Source organism: Balaenoptera acutorostrata, chromosome X (assembly GCF_949987535.1).
Source record: "Balaenoptera acutorostrata chromosome X, mBalAcu1.1, whole genome shotgun sequence".
NCBI lineage: Eukaryota > Metazoa > Chordata > Mammalia > Artiodactyla > Balaenopteridae > Balaenoptera > Balaenoptera acutorostrata.
This window is the reverse complement of record NC_080085.1, coordinates 132,681,459-132,698,783: the sequence shown is the minus strand read 5'-3', so window position 1 is coordinate 132,698,783 and position 17,325 is coordinate 132,681,459. Positions and strand designations below refer to the sequence as shown.

General features: G+C 42.9%; 1 protein-coding gene and 1 long non-coding RNA gene across 2 annotated transcripts in view; one reads left to right on the top strand and one right to left on the bottom strand.

The window, feature by feature from the left end:
• The first annotated feature begins 1,034 nt into the window (after positions 1–1,034).
• GAB3 (GRB2 associated binding protein 3) overlaps positions 1,035–17,325 on the top strand; it is a 59,754-nt gene continuing 43,463 nt past the window's right edge. Inside the window, exon 1 of the mRNA XM_057539105.1 lies at positions 1,035–1,153. Within this exon, the coding sequence (XP_057395088.1) occupies positions 1,082–1,153 (72 nt within the window). The 5' untranslated portion in view covers positions 1,035–1,081. The remainder of the gene's footprint in view (positions 1,154–17,325) is intronic.
• On the bottom strand, positions 13,306–15,492 carry LOC130706534 (uncharacterized). Its single transcript, XR_009006756.1, has 3 exons — positions 15,445–15,492; positions 14,902–15,333; positions 13,306–14,536 (listed from the first exon to the last, which is right to left on the bottom strand). It is a non-coding gene; the product is annotated as an uncharacterized LOC130706534 (long non-coding RNA).

The window sequence follows — 17,325 nt, the reverse complement described above, 5'->3', positions numbered from 1 at the left end:
CAGAACAACACATGAACCCTACCATACAAGAGTCATCGCTCCGTGGAAATTTCAGATGTATGATAGGAGGCTGAGAAGTCTTTTTGTAAGTCAAAGAAATGATGTGGCATTTGTTACTTCCAAGTGTCACTTCTAAGGGGGAGGCGTCACACCGAGGGAGAAGAGCACTACAGGTCAGGGAGCTGGCCAGGTGACGCCACACATCCCTCGATTAGCATTGTGGACGCGGCCCCGAAGTTTGGTATCCGTGCTTTGCTGTGTATACAGTGTGTTCCTAAAGGGCAGAGTGTGCCCTGAAGGGCAGCGCAGACAGGCCTGGCTGCCTCTCAGCTGAGTTCCTACTTGTGCGGCTTTGAAGGGTGATATGATCCTGTTTCTCAGTTTACTCACCTGCACAACTGAGATCATGGTCAAGCCCACTTGATAGTGTGTGTGGATCCAGGGAGCTAATGCCTGTTCGGTGGTGCGCATACTCACCGGCCCTGCAGCCGCAGGTCTGCGTGAGCGTCGTGTGCGTGGCAGTTACTTGCCGGGCTCAGCACACCGCCTGCACCATCATTCTTGGATCCATGTTTTAAAGGCTTCGGGTCAAAGAGACTGCAAACAGCACTTCCAGTTTTGAACCTTTTGATTCTGGATGATTTGGATTTAGTTTTGCTGCAGAGCTCATCCCCGGATAAAGAGATCTTCGGGGGAGGGGCACAGCAGAAGCAGTAATTTGCAAACCATCAAGTGGAAACGGGAAGTCAAGGGGCAGTTAGGCTTTTCTTTGTCCCTAAGCATTGACATCGCAGGTGTGGGGTCTAGGTTTCGGCTCTCGTGACCCCGAGGCCCGGGCACCAGACCTTCAGACGCGGCCGACCGCGGGCGGGGGCGAGGGCGGCGGGGGGCCGGCTCCAGCCCGCAGGGCTTTCCTGCCCGAGGCCGAGGTGGCGCCCGGCCCCTCCGGGCGGGGGTCGCGGGGCCGCGGGGGCGGCGCTGGGAGGGCGGGCGGGCTGCAGGCGCTGGGCCCGCCCCGCCGGCATCGCCGCCGACTTCCTCCCGCCGCGGGCGCCGGCCCAGCCGGAGGAAGCGCGGCACGATGAGCGCGGGCGACGCCGTGTGCACGGGCTGGCTCGTCAAGTCGCCCCCCGAGAGGAAGCTGCAGCGCTACGTGAGTAGGGGCGTCGCCGCGCGTCCTCGGGGCCCCGGGTGGCCGCGGGGTGGCCTCGGAGTGGCCCGGGAGCCCCGCGCTCGGGCTGCGGGCGAGGCCGGCGGACGGAAAGCGAGACCGCACGTCGAGCCGGAGCGCGCCGAGCCGACGGGAGGGAGGCGGGTGGGGCGAGCCCGGGCGCCCGTCTCGGTGCGGGAGCGGCCGCCGGGACCGCCCGAGAGAGCGGCCCTGTCGCCGTGCCGCGGCGGGGGAGAGGGACGGGGAGCCCGGGACGCGCCGCCTGCACGGGGCAGGCGCGGAGGCTCCGCTTTCCCGCGGGGCTGCGAGCACCGTCTTCCCGCGGAGGTGCCATCGGACACGACCGTCCGCAGCCTTCCTCGGGTTGTCGCTTCTCAGCTTCTCCTTTCTGCGGACACCGCTCTTTTCGAGAACCTCCGGGAACCATGGACTTTTGCTAGGATGAGACAAGGGGCGCTCGGGAGAGCACACCTTAAATGTACGAGCCACAGCTCGAACATTCATTATGTTCACCCGCGTCTTCGGGACAAGGTCTTTACAACGTACAGCTGCTCAGACCCCTTTCTCCATTGACCCGGGACTACACTAGTGTCCGTCTCTTGCGACTCTTTGCGAAGTTTTTTGCCGTTTGTTCCGCTGAGCAGCGTTTTAGAGGCATGTTCCACTTAGCGTGCAGATGCCATAGATGTAGACACACCTAGATTCTTCTGATTACTACCACTGTTTACCTTCATCATTCTTCTTGAGTCCCCGAGTCTATAAACACGAGGTCCACTATTTCTCAGCCTCTAAGGCACCCAGCTGCTTCGCTAACGGTGCATCTGCTTTGAAGACTCACTGATACTCAGGGTGAGGGTCTGTCACAGAGCAGCACTTGCAAAGCCAGCTCGAGGTAGCTTTCCTTGTTGCCCTTTGGAACGTGAGACATCTTAAATGTTTACTGCATATTGTCAGATGATGCAGGAAGGTGCTGAACCTGGAGTGCAAAGTTCGTGGCAGATTTTTTTCCAGTCCTGTTTTCTATCTTGTCCTTACCAGACTGGCTTAGGAAACTTTATTAGTACTTCATCCACCTCGGGAAGGCATGGGTGTCCACACCTGTTATTACATGTGCTTCGTTCTCTTGAGGTGCAATGGAGGTGTGGCAGCCGTGGACTTTGCACAGCTTGTAGGCGTGTGGGGCGTGTGATGGGGTGGTGAAGGAGGAGACTTAGGACACAAGACTACCTAGATGTCATCTTACCAACACTCCAAGACATAAACCTGGGCCTCTCAGGCTAAGGTTGGGAACTTTTTATAATGAGGGACATAGTCGTTTCGGCAGTCGATGCTCTTTGGTTGAAAGGAGTCCCTGAAACACCCCCCAAAGTCAGTTTCCGCTCGTCTCTTAAGTTCTGCAGGAATCCCGTATTGCCACTAGATGGCGATCATTTGTCAGTGCTCACAAGCCGCTTTTCACTCAGATCTGTCGGGAGTGCTCATTCCGTCTTCCTTTTAATTGAGCACCAGCTCTGAACCAGGCCCTAGGTCATTGGCTAGAGAGAGCAAAAGAGGCTTGATCCCTGTCCTCAAGAAGTCCAGAGTCTCACACCTGTTACACAATGACATAGCAAAACTACTCAGTGACACAACTAGGGCAATAACTTAGTTCTTTGCGCTGCCAGCCAAGTAGCTCTCTGTTAATGTTTGTGAACCACAGATGGAAGCTAAGTCTGTATTTAGGTAAGTCCTTCAGTCGGAGGTAAGCTTGTGTTTCATTCTCGAATCTATGAAAGAAAGTTAGTTTTATCACTGCTCTTTAAAATTTAAATTTAACTATAGTTAATTTACAATATTGTGTTACTTTCAGCTGTACACCTTCAGATTTTTTTCATTATAGGTTATTACAAGATATTGAATATAGTTCCCTGTGCCATACAGTAGGTCTTTGTTGTTCATCTATTTTATATATAGTGGTGTGTATTTACTAATCCTGAACTCCTAACTTATCCCCTACCCTTCCCCTTTGGTAATCATAAGTTTGTTTTCTATGGCTGTGAGTCTGTTTCTGTTTTGTAAGTTCATTTGTATTTTTTTTTTTAGATTCCACATATAAGTGAAATCATATGGTATTTGGCCTTCTCTGACTTACTTCACTTAGTATGATAATCTCTAGGTCCATCCATGTTGCTGCAAATATTTCATTCTTTTTTATGGCCGAGTAATATTCTATTGTAGATATATGTACCACATCTTCTTTATCCATTCCTCTGTCAATGGACTTTTAGGTTGTTTCCATGTCTTGGCTACTGTGAATAGTGCTGCTATGAACTTTAGGGTGCGTGTATCTTTTTGAATTAGACTTTTCATCGTTTCCAGATATATGCCCAGGAGTGGGATTGCTGGATCATATAGTAGCTCTATTTCTACTTTCTTAAGGAGCCTCCATACTGTTCTCCATAGTGGCTGCACCAGTCTACATTTCCACCAACAGTGTAGGAGGGTTCCCTTTTCTCCACACCCTCTCCAGCATTTATTGTTTGTAGACTTTTTGCCATTCTGACAGGTGAATTACTGCTCTTTTAAAAGATAGTTGATTCTTTTCTGTTTTTTGTTTCACAAATATACAAACTTATTCTTATAAACAGCCAAATGATCTAGGAATAAATACAGTAAAAGGTGAAAGACCCTCTTTAATTTTCCCCACATCCTACTCTTCCTGTGCACCCCTCCTCATTCCCTTCCACGCCCCTCCCTAGGGATGACAACTGTTAGAAATTTGGTTAGTGTTATTCTTTAAAAATTTCGAAGAAGATACAATTTTCTTTTTGCACAAATGAGATCATACTATACAAACTGTCCTGCGATTTTCTTTTTTCACAACAATCCTGGACATCTTTCCAAGTTAGTACATATAGATTTGCTTCATTCTTTGAAACCATTGCCTAACATTCCTGGTCATAGACGTAACATATTTTAACAATTTCTCTGTTGATGAACAGTTATCTTGCTTTTATTTTCTCAACTTTAAAGAATGCTGTAACAGTGATGATAATAAAATTATAATAATTCACATTTATTGAGTGGCTGTATGTGCCAGGCACTGCACTAAGGACTTTATTTGAATTATCTCATTTAGTCTTCAAAACAACACTAAGATCCAGGTACTGCTTTTATCTCTGCATACAAGTTCTTTGTTGGATATATAATTTGTAAATATTTTCTACCAGGCTATAGTTTGTCTTTTCTTTCTCTTTACAGTATCTTTTATAGAACAGAGATTTTAAAGTTTTGATTAAGTCCAATTTGTCCATTTTTCTTTTGTGGATCATGTTTACTGTCAAATCTAAGAACTCTTGCCTAACCCTAGATCCTGAAGATTTTCTCCTGTGTTTTTTTTCCTAAAAAATTTATAGTTTTACACTTTAGACCAATGATTCATTTGGGTTAAAAATTGTGTACAAGGTGTAACATTTGTGTTGTGACTCATTTTCTTGCAAACCAATTACATTTATTGAACAAACTGTCTTTATTCCATTGAATTACTTTTGCAGCTTTGTTAAAAATCAATTGGTCATTTTTTTAAAAATTAATTAATTAATTTATTTTTGGCTGTGTTGGGTCTTTGTTTCTGTGCGAGGGCTTTCTCTAGTTGTGGCGAGCGGGGGCCACTCTTCATCGCAGTGTGCGGGCCTCTCACTATCGCGGCCTCTCTTGTTGTGGAGCACAGGCTCCAGACACAAAGGCTCAGTAGTTGTGGCTCATGGGCCTAGTTGCTCCACGGCATGTGGGATCCTCCCAGACCAGGGCTCGAACCCGTGTCCCCTGCATTGGCAGGCAGATTCTCAACCACTGTGCCACCAGGGAAGCCCCAATTGGTCATATTTATGTAAGTCTATTTCTATGTTCTCTAGTCTGTTCCCTTTATGTCTTTGTTCATCTTTATGCTAACGCCATGCTGTTTTGATGACAAGAACTTTATAATAATTCTTGAAATCAGGCAGTTTTAGCCCTCCAACTTTGTTTATCTTTTCGGAGTTGTTTTGGCTATTGTTGGTCGTTTGCTTTTCCATACCAGTTTTAGAATTCGTTTGTCAGTTGATTTTTGTTTATTAACCTTGTATCCTGCAACTTTGCTAAACTCACTTATTTATAGCTTGAACTTTCAATACTATCAATATTGTATAAAAATGATGAGAACAGACATCCTTGATTTTTCTTGATCTAAGGGGGAAAGCATTTAGTCTTTCACCTTTTAAGCACATTAGCCGTAGGCTTTTTGTGGGTGCCTTTTCTCAGGCTGAAGTTCCCTTGTATTGCTAGTTTGCTGAAACTTTTTATCGTGAATTGGATTTGTTAAGTGCCTTTCTTGCATGTGTAAAAATAATAATATGCTTTTTCTTCGTTTTTTTTTTTTGTCTGTTACTATGGTGAATTATTCTGATTGATTTTTGTATCTGGAGCCAGCTTTGAGTTGCTGGGATAAACTTCACTTGGTTGTGATGTTTTATCCTTTTCATGTTTTTGGGTTTTTTTAAATAAATTTATTTTATTTTATTTTTGGCTGCATTGGGTCTTCATTGCTGCACGCGGGCTTTTCTCTGGTTGTGGCGAACGGGGGCTACTCTTCGTTGCGGTGCAAAGGCTTCTCATTGCGGTGGCTTCTCTTGTTGGGAGCATGGGCTCTAGGCACGTGGGCTTCAGTAGCTGTGGCACGCAGGCTCAGTAGTTGTGGCTCGTGGGCTCTAGAGCACAGGCTCAGTAGTTGTGGTGCATGGGCTTAGTTGCTCCACAGCATGTGGGATCTTCCCGGATCAGGGTTCGAACCCATGTCTCCTGCATTGGCAGGTGGATTCTTAACTACTGCACCACCAGGGAAGCCCCTTTTCATGTATTGCTGGATTTAATTTGCTAATATTTTGCTGAGGGTATTTGTGACTTTGTTCATGAGGGATATTGGTCTGTAGTTTTTCTTTTTTGTACTATCTTTCTCTGGTTTTGACATTAGCATAATGCTGGTAACCACTACTCTCTTCTCTGTATCTATGTGTTTGTTTTTGTATGTTTTGTTTGATTTGTTTATTGTATTCCACATATGAGTGAAATCATATGGTATTTGGTATTTGTCTTTCACTTATTTCACTTAGCATAATACCCTCTAGGGCCATCCGTGTTGTTGCAAATGGCAAGATTTCAGTCTTTTTCATGGCTGAGTAATATTCCATTGTGTATGTATACACATCTTTATCCATTCATCCATCAATGGGCACTTAGGTTGTTTCCAAATCTTGCCTGTTGTGAAGAATGCTGCAATGAATATAGGGGTGCAGATACCTTTTCTAACTAGTGTTTTCATGTTCTTCAGTTAGTATTTATACTCACTGTATTTTACAAATAGTTAATCAATTGATTCAACACCATTTGTTGAAGAGTCCTTCCTCTATATAAATTTTCATTATATGTTGCCAGAGAGAGTGTATTTTTAAGGAATATATGCATATGATTCAAAATCAAAGCATATTAAAGTATATACAGTGAAAAGTAAGTTTCCCCCTCCAGCTGCAAGCATTGCGGATTTTCCTTCCAGATATATTCCATGCATATACAAGCATATTTTTTGAACAAATGGTAGTATACTATATTCACTATTTTATAACCCGCTTTCTTAATATATTTTGGGGATTGTTCCATATCAGCACATAGAGATCTTTCTCATTATCTTTAACAACTTCATAATATTTCACTGTATGGAGCTACTATGATAGACCTTTTCTTGTTTCCAGTCCCATGCTACTATAAACAATGCTGCTGTGAATATTTTTGTACATTGGTCTGTGGAGTCATGTGCAATTAATTCTGCTTGTAAAAAAATGCTTAGAAGTGGAATTTCTTAGTCGAAGTGTATGTGAATGTAAAATGCCAATAGATATCAAAGTGCTTGTCTCTCTGCAATGCCCCAAATATATAGTGTATTATCAAACGTTTTGATCTTTTTAAAGTCAATAGTTGATAAATGGTATTTTATTTTAATTGAATTTCTTTATGAGTGAGGTTGAGCATCTTTTCATGTACACAAGACATTTGTATTTATGTTTGTACAGCATGATTTTAATTGCAACCTAAGTCTTCAATCCTTTCATGGGTCTGTTTTGGGGCAGTTTTGTTCAGTTGCTTCTTCTGCTTTTATCTCAGCTTTTAAACAGTTATTGAATAAGTATCACACTTACATGATTCAAATATGAAAAATCTCTCCCTCACCTCTGTCTTCATCCATCTTAATTGCCCTTAGCCCTCAAGTAACTATTTCTCTTAGTTTTTTCCTTCACACTTCCAGTATTTCCTTCTATAAATACGAGGACATATGTACATAGCTTCTCATCCTCCACTTTCTTACACAATATCCCATTCTATATCTTAGTCTGTTCATTTAAGAAGACATACAGACAAGCACAGGGAACTCTACTCAGAGATCTGTGGTGACCTAAATGGGAAGTAAATCTAAAAAAGAGGGGACATATGTATACATATAGCTGATTCACCTTGCTGTACAGCAGAAGATAACACAAAATTGTAAAGCAGCCATACTCCAATAAAAAAAAAAAAGAAGACATACAGACAGCCAACAAGCACATGAGAAGATGCTCAACATCACTAATCATCAGGGAAAAGCAAATCAAAACCGCAGTGAGATATCCCCTCACACCTGTCAGAATGGCCTTCATCAAAAGACAAGAGATAAGTGTTGGTGAGGGTGTGGAGAAAAGGGAAGCCTCCTGCACTGTTGGTGAGAATGTAAATTGGTGCAGCCACTATGGAGAACAGTATGGAGATTCCCCCCCAAATTAAAAATAGAACACCATATGATCAACCAATTCCACTTCTGGATATTTATCCAAAGAAAATGAAAATACTAACTTGAAAAGATATCTGCACCCCCATGTTCATTGCAGCATTATTTACAATATTCAAGGTGGGTGTGGAAGCAACCTAAGTGCCCATCAACAGATGAATGGATAAAGATGTGGTACATACATATACATACAATGGGATATTACTCAGCCATAAGAAAGAATGACATCTTGCCCTTTGCAGCAACAAGGATGGAACTTGAGGGCATTATGCTAAGTGAAGTAAGTCAGATAGGGAAAGACAAATGCCATGTGATCTCACTTTTACGTAAAATCTTAAAAAACAAAAAAGTTGAACAGGAACTCAAAGATACAGAGAACAGATTGGTGGGGGATGGTGGTTGGGGGGTGAAATGGGAGAAGGTGGGCCAAAGGTCCAGACTCGCAGTTATAAAATAAATAAGTCCTAAGGATATAATATACAGCATCCCGACTATAGCTAGTAACACTGAATTGTATACATGAAAGTTGCTAAGAGAGTAGATCTTGAAAATTCTCAAACAAAAATTTTGTTCTAGAATTCTGCCCATGTCAGTGACCAGAGATCTTCACTATTTTTGACAGCTGTACAGTGTCCTGCTGTGTGGCTGTAGCGTGTTTATTCAACCAGTTCCCTATTTTGGACACCTGAGTTGTTTCCACTCTTTTGATTTTACAACCATTGCCACAACTAGTAGCATGGTATATGTGACATTTTGCACTTGTGCAGGTATATCTGTATGATTCCCAGAGCTGGGATTGCTGGGGCTATGAATCTATAAATTTAGTAGACATTAATGAATGTTCCATTTTGCATTCCTTCCAGCATGTGTTGTTCAACTTTGGGATTTTTGCCATCTGATAGGTGAGAAATGGTATTTCTGTGTCGTTTTAATTTGCAGTTCTTTTATTCAGAGGGAGGTTGAACATTTCTTGACATGTTTATTTTCCTGTGTGCTCTTTCTCCATTGTTGGTCTTTTTAGTCGCAATTTCTGAGAGGTGATTAGTCCTTTGTGAGAAGAGATATGTATACATTTCCCCTGTTTGTCACTTGTATTTTGACTCTGCTTATGTTATTTGTGTGTGTGTGTGTGCAAAAGATAAAAGTGTATCTAGTAGAATGTGTCAATATTTTCTTTTACAGCTTCTGGATTCTCAGTCAGATTTAGGAAGGCCTTTTCCCCTCCCTGGTTTTTAAAGGAATTCACCTGTGGTTTCTTCTGGTGCTTGTATGGTTTTGTTTGTTTGTTTTTAATTTATTTATTTTATTTATCTATTTTTTGGCTGTGTTGGGTTTTCGTTGCTGTGCGCGGGCTTTCTCTAGTTGCAGTGAGCAGGGGCTACCCTTCGTTGCGGTGTGCGGGCCTCTCATTGCAGTGGCTTCTCTTGTTGTGGAGCACGGGCTCTAGAGCGCAGGCTCAGTAGTTGTGGCGCACGGGCTTAGTTGCTCCGCGGCATGTGGGATCTTCCCGGACCAGGGCTCGAACCCGTGTCCCCTGCATTGGCAGGCGGATTCTTAACCACTGCGCCACCAGGGAAGCCCCTTGTTTTGTTTTATTCATTTTTTTCCCCGAGTGTTCAGGTATATTGAGGGCATGGGGGTCTACAGGGGGCACCCAAGTGCCTGCAGGTGGCCGGGGATGGGGTCTCCAAAACCTGGGTTGACTTGAAAGCGTGACCCTCAGCTCCATCCCACCAAGCCTTTGGGTGTGGCCCCATCAGGGCAGCGACTTTGCACATTTCTCACCCTTCAGGCAAGGCCCACGGCCATTCTTCCCCAGGGAGGTCACCTGCTCAGCGCTTAGGGCACTTGGGTGCCAAGTCTGGGGCAGGCAGCTGGATGGCAGCAGACAGGAGCCCCGGACTGTGTGTTTTATTTTTTACATTGAGATTTGGGATCCATTTGGAGTTTATCCTGGTGCAGATGTAAGGAATGGATCCGACTTTATTTTTTTCCAAATGGCTGTACAGTTTTGCCAGCACTACTTATTAAAAAGTTCATCTGTATCCCCACTGATTTGAGATACTGCCCTTCTTTATCATATATGAAATTCCCACATTTATTTCTGGTTCAATTTCTGGTTCAACTTCCATTGGTCCCTCTGTCAATTCATGTGCCATTATTAAGCTGTTTTCATTATAGAGGTTTTACAGTTGATTTGAATAGTGAGTGATATGGCTAGTCCCCCTTTATTGTTCTTTTTTTGGAGTTTTTAGAGTTATAGAGTTTTAAGAGTTTTTAGAGTTTAGTTTGGCTAGTTTTGATTTAATTTTCCCACATGAACTTGAGAATCGGCTTGCTTAATTTCAAAACAAAACCTGTTATTATTGGGGAGGAGGGTTAAGTTAGATTTTTAAATTAACTTAGAACTGACATTATGGTGTGGAGCCTTTCTATCCAAGTCAGCTTTTATGTCTTACAGGAGTATTTCCAAGTTTTTTTCACATTGGTCTTTACACAATTCTTATTAGGCTTTTGCCTGTTTGGGGTTTTTTGTTTGTTTGTTTGTATTCATAGGGCTATTGGTTTCTGTCTTCACCTGAATTCCTTAGAAAACAGAACTTGAGCCAAGGCTTATTTGCCAAGGCTTTGTTGAGGTTGTAATCTCAATGCAGTGAGAGTGATGGGAAAAGGGAAAAAAGGAAAGAACATGCAAATTCGTGTGTTACTGAGTTGGCCATGATTTCATGAGAAAACACAGCCACTGGTTGGGTCATTTGGATGGATTTGGACAGGCTCTGTAGAACCGATTCACCTTGAAACTGTCTTTTGCAACAAAGAAGGGAGATAAATGTATCTGCCAGTTCCCTTATGGCTCCTGTTTCTCAGTGTCTTTTGGGGCAGCCACTGGGAAAGCCAGTGTTTTTTGGCCTGGTGTCTCATCTGAATCCAGAAGTGGTGGAAGGAACTGGAGTATTTGAGGGTTCACTGGCTCGGGTCTGGGAAGGGTGGGAGGGTCTCTCAGCAGAGACCATGGCTCCCCACTGAGTGAGCAGCTGGGCCTGGAAGGCAGGTGGCGCCAAGATGCACAAAATTGGGTCCAATATAATTCCAACATTAATATTCTATCCTCTTACCTTTGAATTCTCTTACTTTTTGTAGTAGTTTTTCAGTTGATTCTTCTTTGGGGATTTCCTGTGTATACAATCATGTCATCCAAAAAAGAAAGAGTTTATTTATTTTCATTTTTTTAAAATTTGCCTGCGCCAGGTCTTAGTTGCGGCAGGCAGGATCTTTTAGTTGCGGCATGTGGGCTCTTTAGTTGTGGCGTGCAGGATCTAGTTCTCCGACTGGGGATGGAACCTGGGCCCCGTGCATTGGGAGCTTGGAGCCTAGCCACTGGACCACCAGGGAAGTCCCCAAAATAGAAAGAGTTTTACCACTTCCTTTTTCAATTCTTATGTATCTTGTTTTTTTTCCTCTTGTCCAAATGTGTTGGTTAACACCCCAATGTGAAACAGTAGTATTGACAATGGGCAAGGTTATTTTGATCTTGACTTTAATAAGCATGCCTTCAATGTTTTCCTATTAAGAAAAAATATTAGAAGTTTATACCAATTGAACAACAAATCCCCACTTTCTTCTCCCTCTGTCCCCCAGTGACCACCATCCAATTCTCTGCTTCTATGAGTTTGACTGCTCTAGGGACCTCATATAAGTGGAATCATGCAGTATTTGTCCATTTGTGTCTGGCTTATCTCACTTAACATAATGTCCTCCAGGTTTATCCATATGTCACAAATGGCAGGATTGCATTTTTTAAGGCTTAATAATATTCCATTGTATGGACATACCACATTTTCTTTATGCATTCATCCATCATCCAACACTTAGATTGTTTCCATGTCTTGGCTTTGTAAACAATGTTCTGATGGATGAACATGGGAGGACAGATATCTCTTTGAGATCCTGATTTCAATTCTTTTGAGCATATACCCGCAAGTGGAATTGCTGGCCTGTATTGGTATGAAGTTTCAGTTATACAAGATAAATTATTTCTAGAGATCTGCTGTACAGCATAATGCCTATAGCCAACAATACTATATTATGCACTTAAAAGTTGTTAGAGGGGTAGATATCATGTACGTGTTCTTACTGCACACACATTGACACACACACAAAGGAACACAGGAAAACTTTGGGAGGTGATGGATATGTCTACTACCTTGACTGTGGTGATGATTTCACAGGTGTCTACATATGTCAAACTCATCAAATTGTACACATTAGTTATGTACAGTTCTTTGTGTGCCAATTATACTTCAATAAAGCTGCTCTTTAAAAAAAGAAAGAGGGCTTCCCTGATAGTGCAGTGGTTAAGAATCCGCCTGCCAATGCAGGGGACACGGGTTCGAGCCGTGGTCTGGGAAGATCCCACATGCCGCAGAGCAATGAAGCCCGTGGGCTACAACTACTGAGCCTGCGCTCTAGAGCCCGTGAGCCACAGCTACTGAGCCCGCGAGCCACAACTACTGAAGCCCGCGCGCCTAGAGCCTGTGCTCCACAACAAGAGAAGCCACCGCAATGAGAAGCCCATGCACCGCAACAAAGAGTAGCCCCTGCTCGCCACAACTAAAGAGAAAGCCCATGTGCAGCAACGAAGACCCAACACAGCCAAAGAATAAATATTTTTTAAAATCTTAAAAAAAATTCTTTTTTAAATACTTAAAAAAAATTTTTTAAATACTTTAAAAAGAAAGAAAGAAAGAAAAATATTGACTTTGGGGCTAGGAGAATATATTTTCTTTATGTTAGTGAAATATTCTACAATTCCTGTATTACTGAGTTTTCTTTTTTTTTAATCAGAAGTCATTGCTGAATTTTATTAAGAAGTTTTTCAGCATTTCTAGTGATGGTCATATGACTTTTTCATTAAATCTGGCAAAGCAATGAATTCTATTAATAGATTATCTAATATTAGACCACCTTTACATTTCTGGCATAAGCCCCAGTTGGACAAGGTATATTTTTCATTGTGTTGTTGGATTATTCATACTGATATTTTATATTGGATATTTGCATCAACATTCATAAGTGAGATTGGTCTTTGGCTTTAAGTTTGGCTTTATTTATTTCTGTACAATCTTTAGCAGATTTTGGCATAAATGTTATACTTGGGTCATATAAAAATTTGTAAGTTTGCCATATTCTAGAATATTTCAAGTAGAGTTGGAATTAACAGCCCTTTAAAATTTTGGCAGAATTCCCCTCTAAACTATATCTGTTGCCTTTTTTGTGTGTTTAGATCTTTGTCAACTCTATTTCTTTTATGGAAATTGGTCTGTTTAGTCTATCTCTCCCTGAGTCAGTTTTATAAATTATACTCTTCCTGGAAAAGTGTCTGTTTCATCCAGGCCATCAAATTCATCACATATAATTTTATGAAATGCTTTTATGATTTTTTTAATTTGTTTTTACTCTTCTCAGAGGTATTGCTTCCTTGTCATTGTGAATTTGTGCTCTGTTCCTTTTTCCTCTGTTGGTTAGGTTAGTTGGTGTTTTCTGTTTTATTGATTTTTGTTTTGGCAGTGAACCAGTTTTTCGATTATTAATAAGTCCTACTTTTTAATTTTTCTAACTTTAATTTCTCCTTTTCTATTTATTATTTCTTCATTCAGTTTCGGTGTGTTTTAGAGATGAGGAAACTTGGACTGACCACACACTCTTTGTAGATGTTGTACTAGTCAGGGTTTTAATTTGCAAGCAACAGAAGCTGATCCTGACTGATTTAAGCAGAAAAAGAGCTGATCAGAATGATATTGGGTCTCTGACAGAAATGGTGAGAGGGCTGGAGAACCAGCTTTGAGGTTAAACAGCCAGGAAAAAACACCCCAAACCACAACTCAGAACTAGTTCTGGTGAGAAACCTGCTATCACTACTGCGGGTGCCTGACAGGCTGAACGATGCCACTTAGCTCGAGTTCACTGCCACCAACACATCCTACAGAAAACAGTAGGGAAAAGAAAGGGGAAAGACAATGCCTTAGCTGATCAGCGTTGTTGGCCTGGTGAGGTGATCGAAACCTTCCTTCCCGAGGAGTCTGACTCCTTGGTGGTCCTCCCAGTGGGGCTCAGATTCAGCCAAATGCCATCAAATGTCCCCATTCCAACTCTCCAGGTCCAGTCTTTTCGAAGCGTGCCCTTCGTTTCACTTATAAGACCCGGTGGAATAATTCGGCAACTTGCAGCGTTAAACCCAGGTTCGTTGTGGGTGATCTCAACCTGCGCACGTAAGCTAGAAGAGAGTCTTAGCACTATCATAGAAAGCCTAGTTTTCCAACCGTGGTTTGAGCCAAGAATTTAAGTCTTGGAGCTTGTCATCCTTCTGCTTTACGATCTGCAGCACATTGAGAAGCAAATGCCCACCTCGTAGTACTGGGAACTAGATGATTATTTAATTAGGTGGCTAGCAGACTGTCGTCAGGTCTGCAGAAGCGATCTTGAGGCCAAAGTGGCAGGAGAGACCATCAGAGTCTGTATTCCAGCTGTAAGGGAGACTGGAAAACAAAGGGTATTAATGGGAGTGCAGCAAAAAGGAAGAATATGAGAATGATTTTAGAGAAATAACCAATGGGACTTCTTGACTGCTTAATCAAAACGTCTGAGAGAGACAGGGGCCGTTGAGCAGGGTGTTCCGTAAGCCCGCTCGCAGTGCAGTTCTGTAAACTTCAGTGATTGGAAAGGGTGTCAGTGGTCATCTCGTTACATACTGGCCACGTTTTTGAGCAATCACTTGTTATCCGGACAGTTCCAGCAACAGGAAACCGGTTACATAAACACGATTCCCAAAGAATTGTGTGACAGCTCCGACTGGGAGAATCCAGCCCGGTGTTGTTACCTCTTGAGATTACACGGAACACACCTTGCTCTGTTCACCTGGGAGTCCCGCTGGCATCCGGTGTGAGGGTGGCTGGTCGATGCCGCCATTCCTTCCAGGTTCTCAGGCCATCGATCCACCTCCTCCGAGCTGCTACCAGGACTGAGTGCGCTCCTGGGATCAGAGCGCCAGGCCGAGTGGAGCCAGCTGCCCCCTCCCTGCCTGGAGGCTGGAGGTCCCCCTGGCTCGGGGCTGGCGGCCACCCCACCGCTGACTCACACCCGCCTGGCTTCCTGTCGAGAGAACTGCGTTTTCCTCTCTGCTCTTGCTGAGCTCTCTTTCCTCCAGTCTCTGCTTGTGCTGTTGATGTTTTGCTTTGTTGAGGCCCGGGGACTGGACCTTGCATTTCTTACTGGTAAATTTCACCTTTTCGTTTGCAATTTGTCCTTCGGCCAATCTGTCATGATCTTTGGGTAGCTGAAAGCAAAGGAGAGGGAAGCATTTTATTGATTTGCAGTGTAAGGTCACCAGGAATCAAGTGACACCCACCTCCAGATTTGGGCCCGACAGAAGGAAATAAGTTCCCACCTTTCCTCAGGTCCTTCTCAGGATATAAGTTCCCACCTGTTCAGAACCTAGAGCCAGAGTGGAGAAAGAAAGCCATTGTCGCATCTTGTTCTTTTTTTATTGGAAGCTGGCAGCTGCTACCACCCCCCCTGTCTATGGACCCATCTGCCTCTAGATTGTAACAGTCAACACTCACGTGTTTTCATTTTCTGAGAGAAAATAAGCATTTCATAGAAGAAGAAACTAATGGCCCCAAGTCATATAACCAAAAATTGCTAATTAAAAATGTGATACCTTTGCCCATCAGATTGGCACAAAATTTTCAAACCTTTGCACAATGATGTATGTTCATGGATGTTAACGTCACTGTGTATAATGGCTAAAAATCCGAAAGGAAGAAAGTAATTCTCCATCCAAAGGTACTTTGTTGTGATTCTTAGAGTTCCATTTCCCTCAACTCATTTACAAGCCTGAGTGAAATGAAGGGTAAAGTTTATCATTCTCCAAAATAAAAGCACACTCGAAGCAACAAGACAGAGCAGAGGTCTCTATCATGTAGCTCTCGGGGCAATGTCATCTCCCTAAATCTGCTCCTTCCAGGGGCTTCCAAATCTCAAGAGTATGGAAATGCCATCCTCCAGGTGCCCAGGTCATTTACGTTTATCGAAGTGTTTTCATAGAAGCTCTTTATGTATTTTGTTTATTCAATTGCAGCTCACTACAAATTCATCATCTCAACTTTGTTCAAGGGGTCTCTTGCCACGCAGATATTTTTTATCTTTTGTAAGAAAATCTGGGAATTGGTTCCTTTATAGTTTTTGTGAGTTGTTTGGCTTCTCACAATTATATTCATGGAATAATTCAACATAAAAGATTAAAAGAAAATGTAGGAAAATACTTTTTTATCATCTTGTGTCAGGCTGGATGAGCCCAGAGGCCCTGTGTAGCCAAGCCCCAAGGCATGCTGGGCAGCGCTGGCCGGGGGGCCTCCACACCTGTCGTATCCTGTCAGGGATCAAAGTCGCGTTCCTTCTGCCGTGGAGCACCTTGTTTTCTTGCCTGTCTCCCTCCAGGTAGAGCCTCACGATGCATCCCGCCGTGCTGCGTAACTCAGCTTACTTTGCCTTCTTTACACATCAGAACTGTGCCTGCTTTATATCAACACGCCAGCTAGGTCCCCTCGTGGGCTGCTTTGTTGTCCCCTCCCAGGCCTCCTTTTCCGTGGTTGTTTCGGTTTATCACCACCAGTTCCTATTTCACAAGAAGCAAGTCTGTTACATTGTGGCTTTTAGTGCTGACAAGAAATCCGTGGTTTGGGGTCTTGGGCCCTGAGCATGGTGTAACTAGAAATTAAACTGACGTTTAAACTGTAATTTAACTCCACCGAAATTTTCACACCAAAGGAGAACTCTCACATGGCCTTGCTGGCAAGAAGTACACTCTTCACAGTCTTACACCCTAAAATGTTATTTTGGTAAATATGAAAGAAGTGAAATTACCTCCGAGACAGATGCTTGACTCAGAATGTTGTAACATTTGCGACCTTTTGAACTTTAAAGAACAGATCACTCTCACACTCTTTAAACTATTTAGGCACAGAAAAAGATGCAAGCTTCTTCAGGAACCCTGATAGCAAATTCATAAAACTATGGATCAATCTCACTTCATAGAGACATGACAAACAAATTCCAGATGCATTGAGTTTAAATGGAAGACAATGAAATATAATTTCTACAAGAGAAAGTTGTAGGATCTCAATCTGATCTTGGGGTGGGGAAAACCTTTCTAAACATGATAGAAAAACTATAAAGGGAAACACAGATTTTTGCTATACGAGAATAAAACACTTCCGTTCATTCATTTATTCATTCCTTCAGTCCTTCAGCAAATATTTACTGAGCA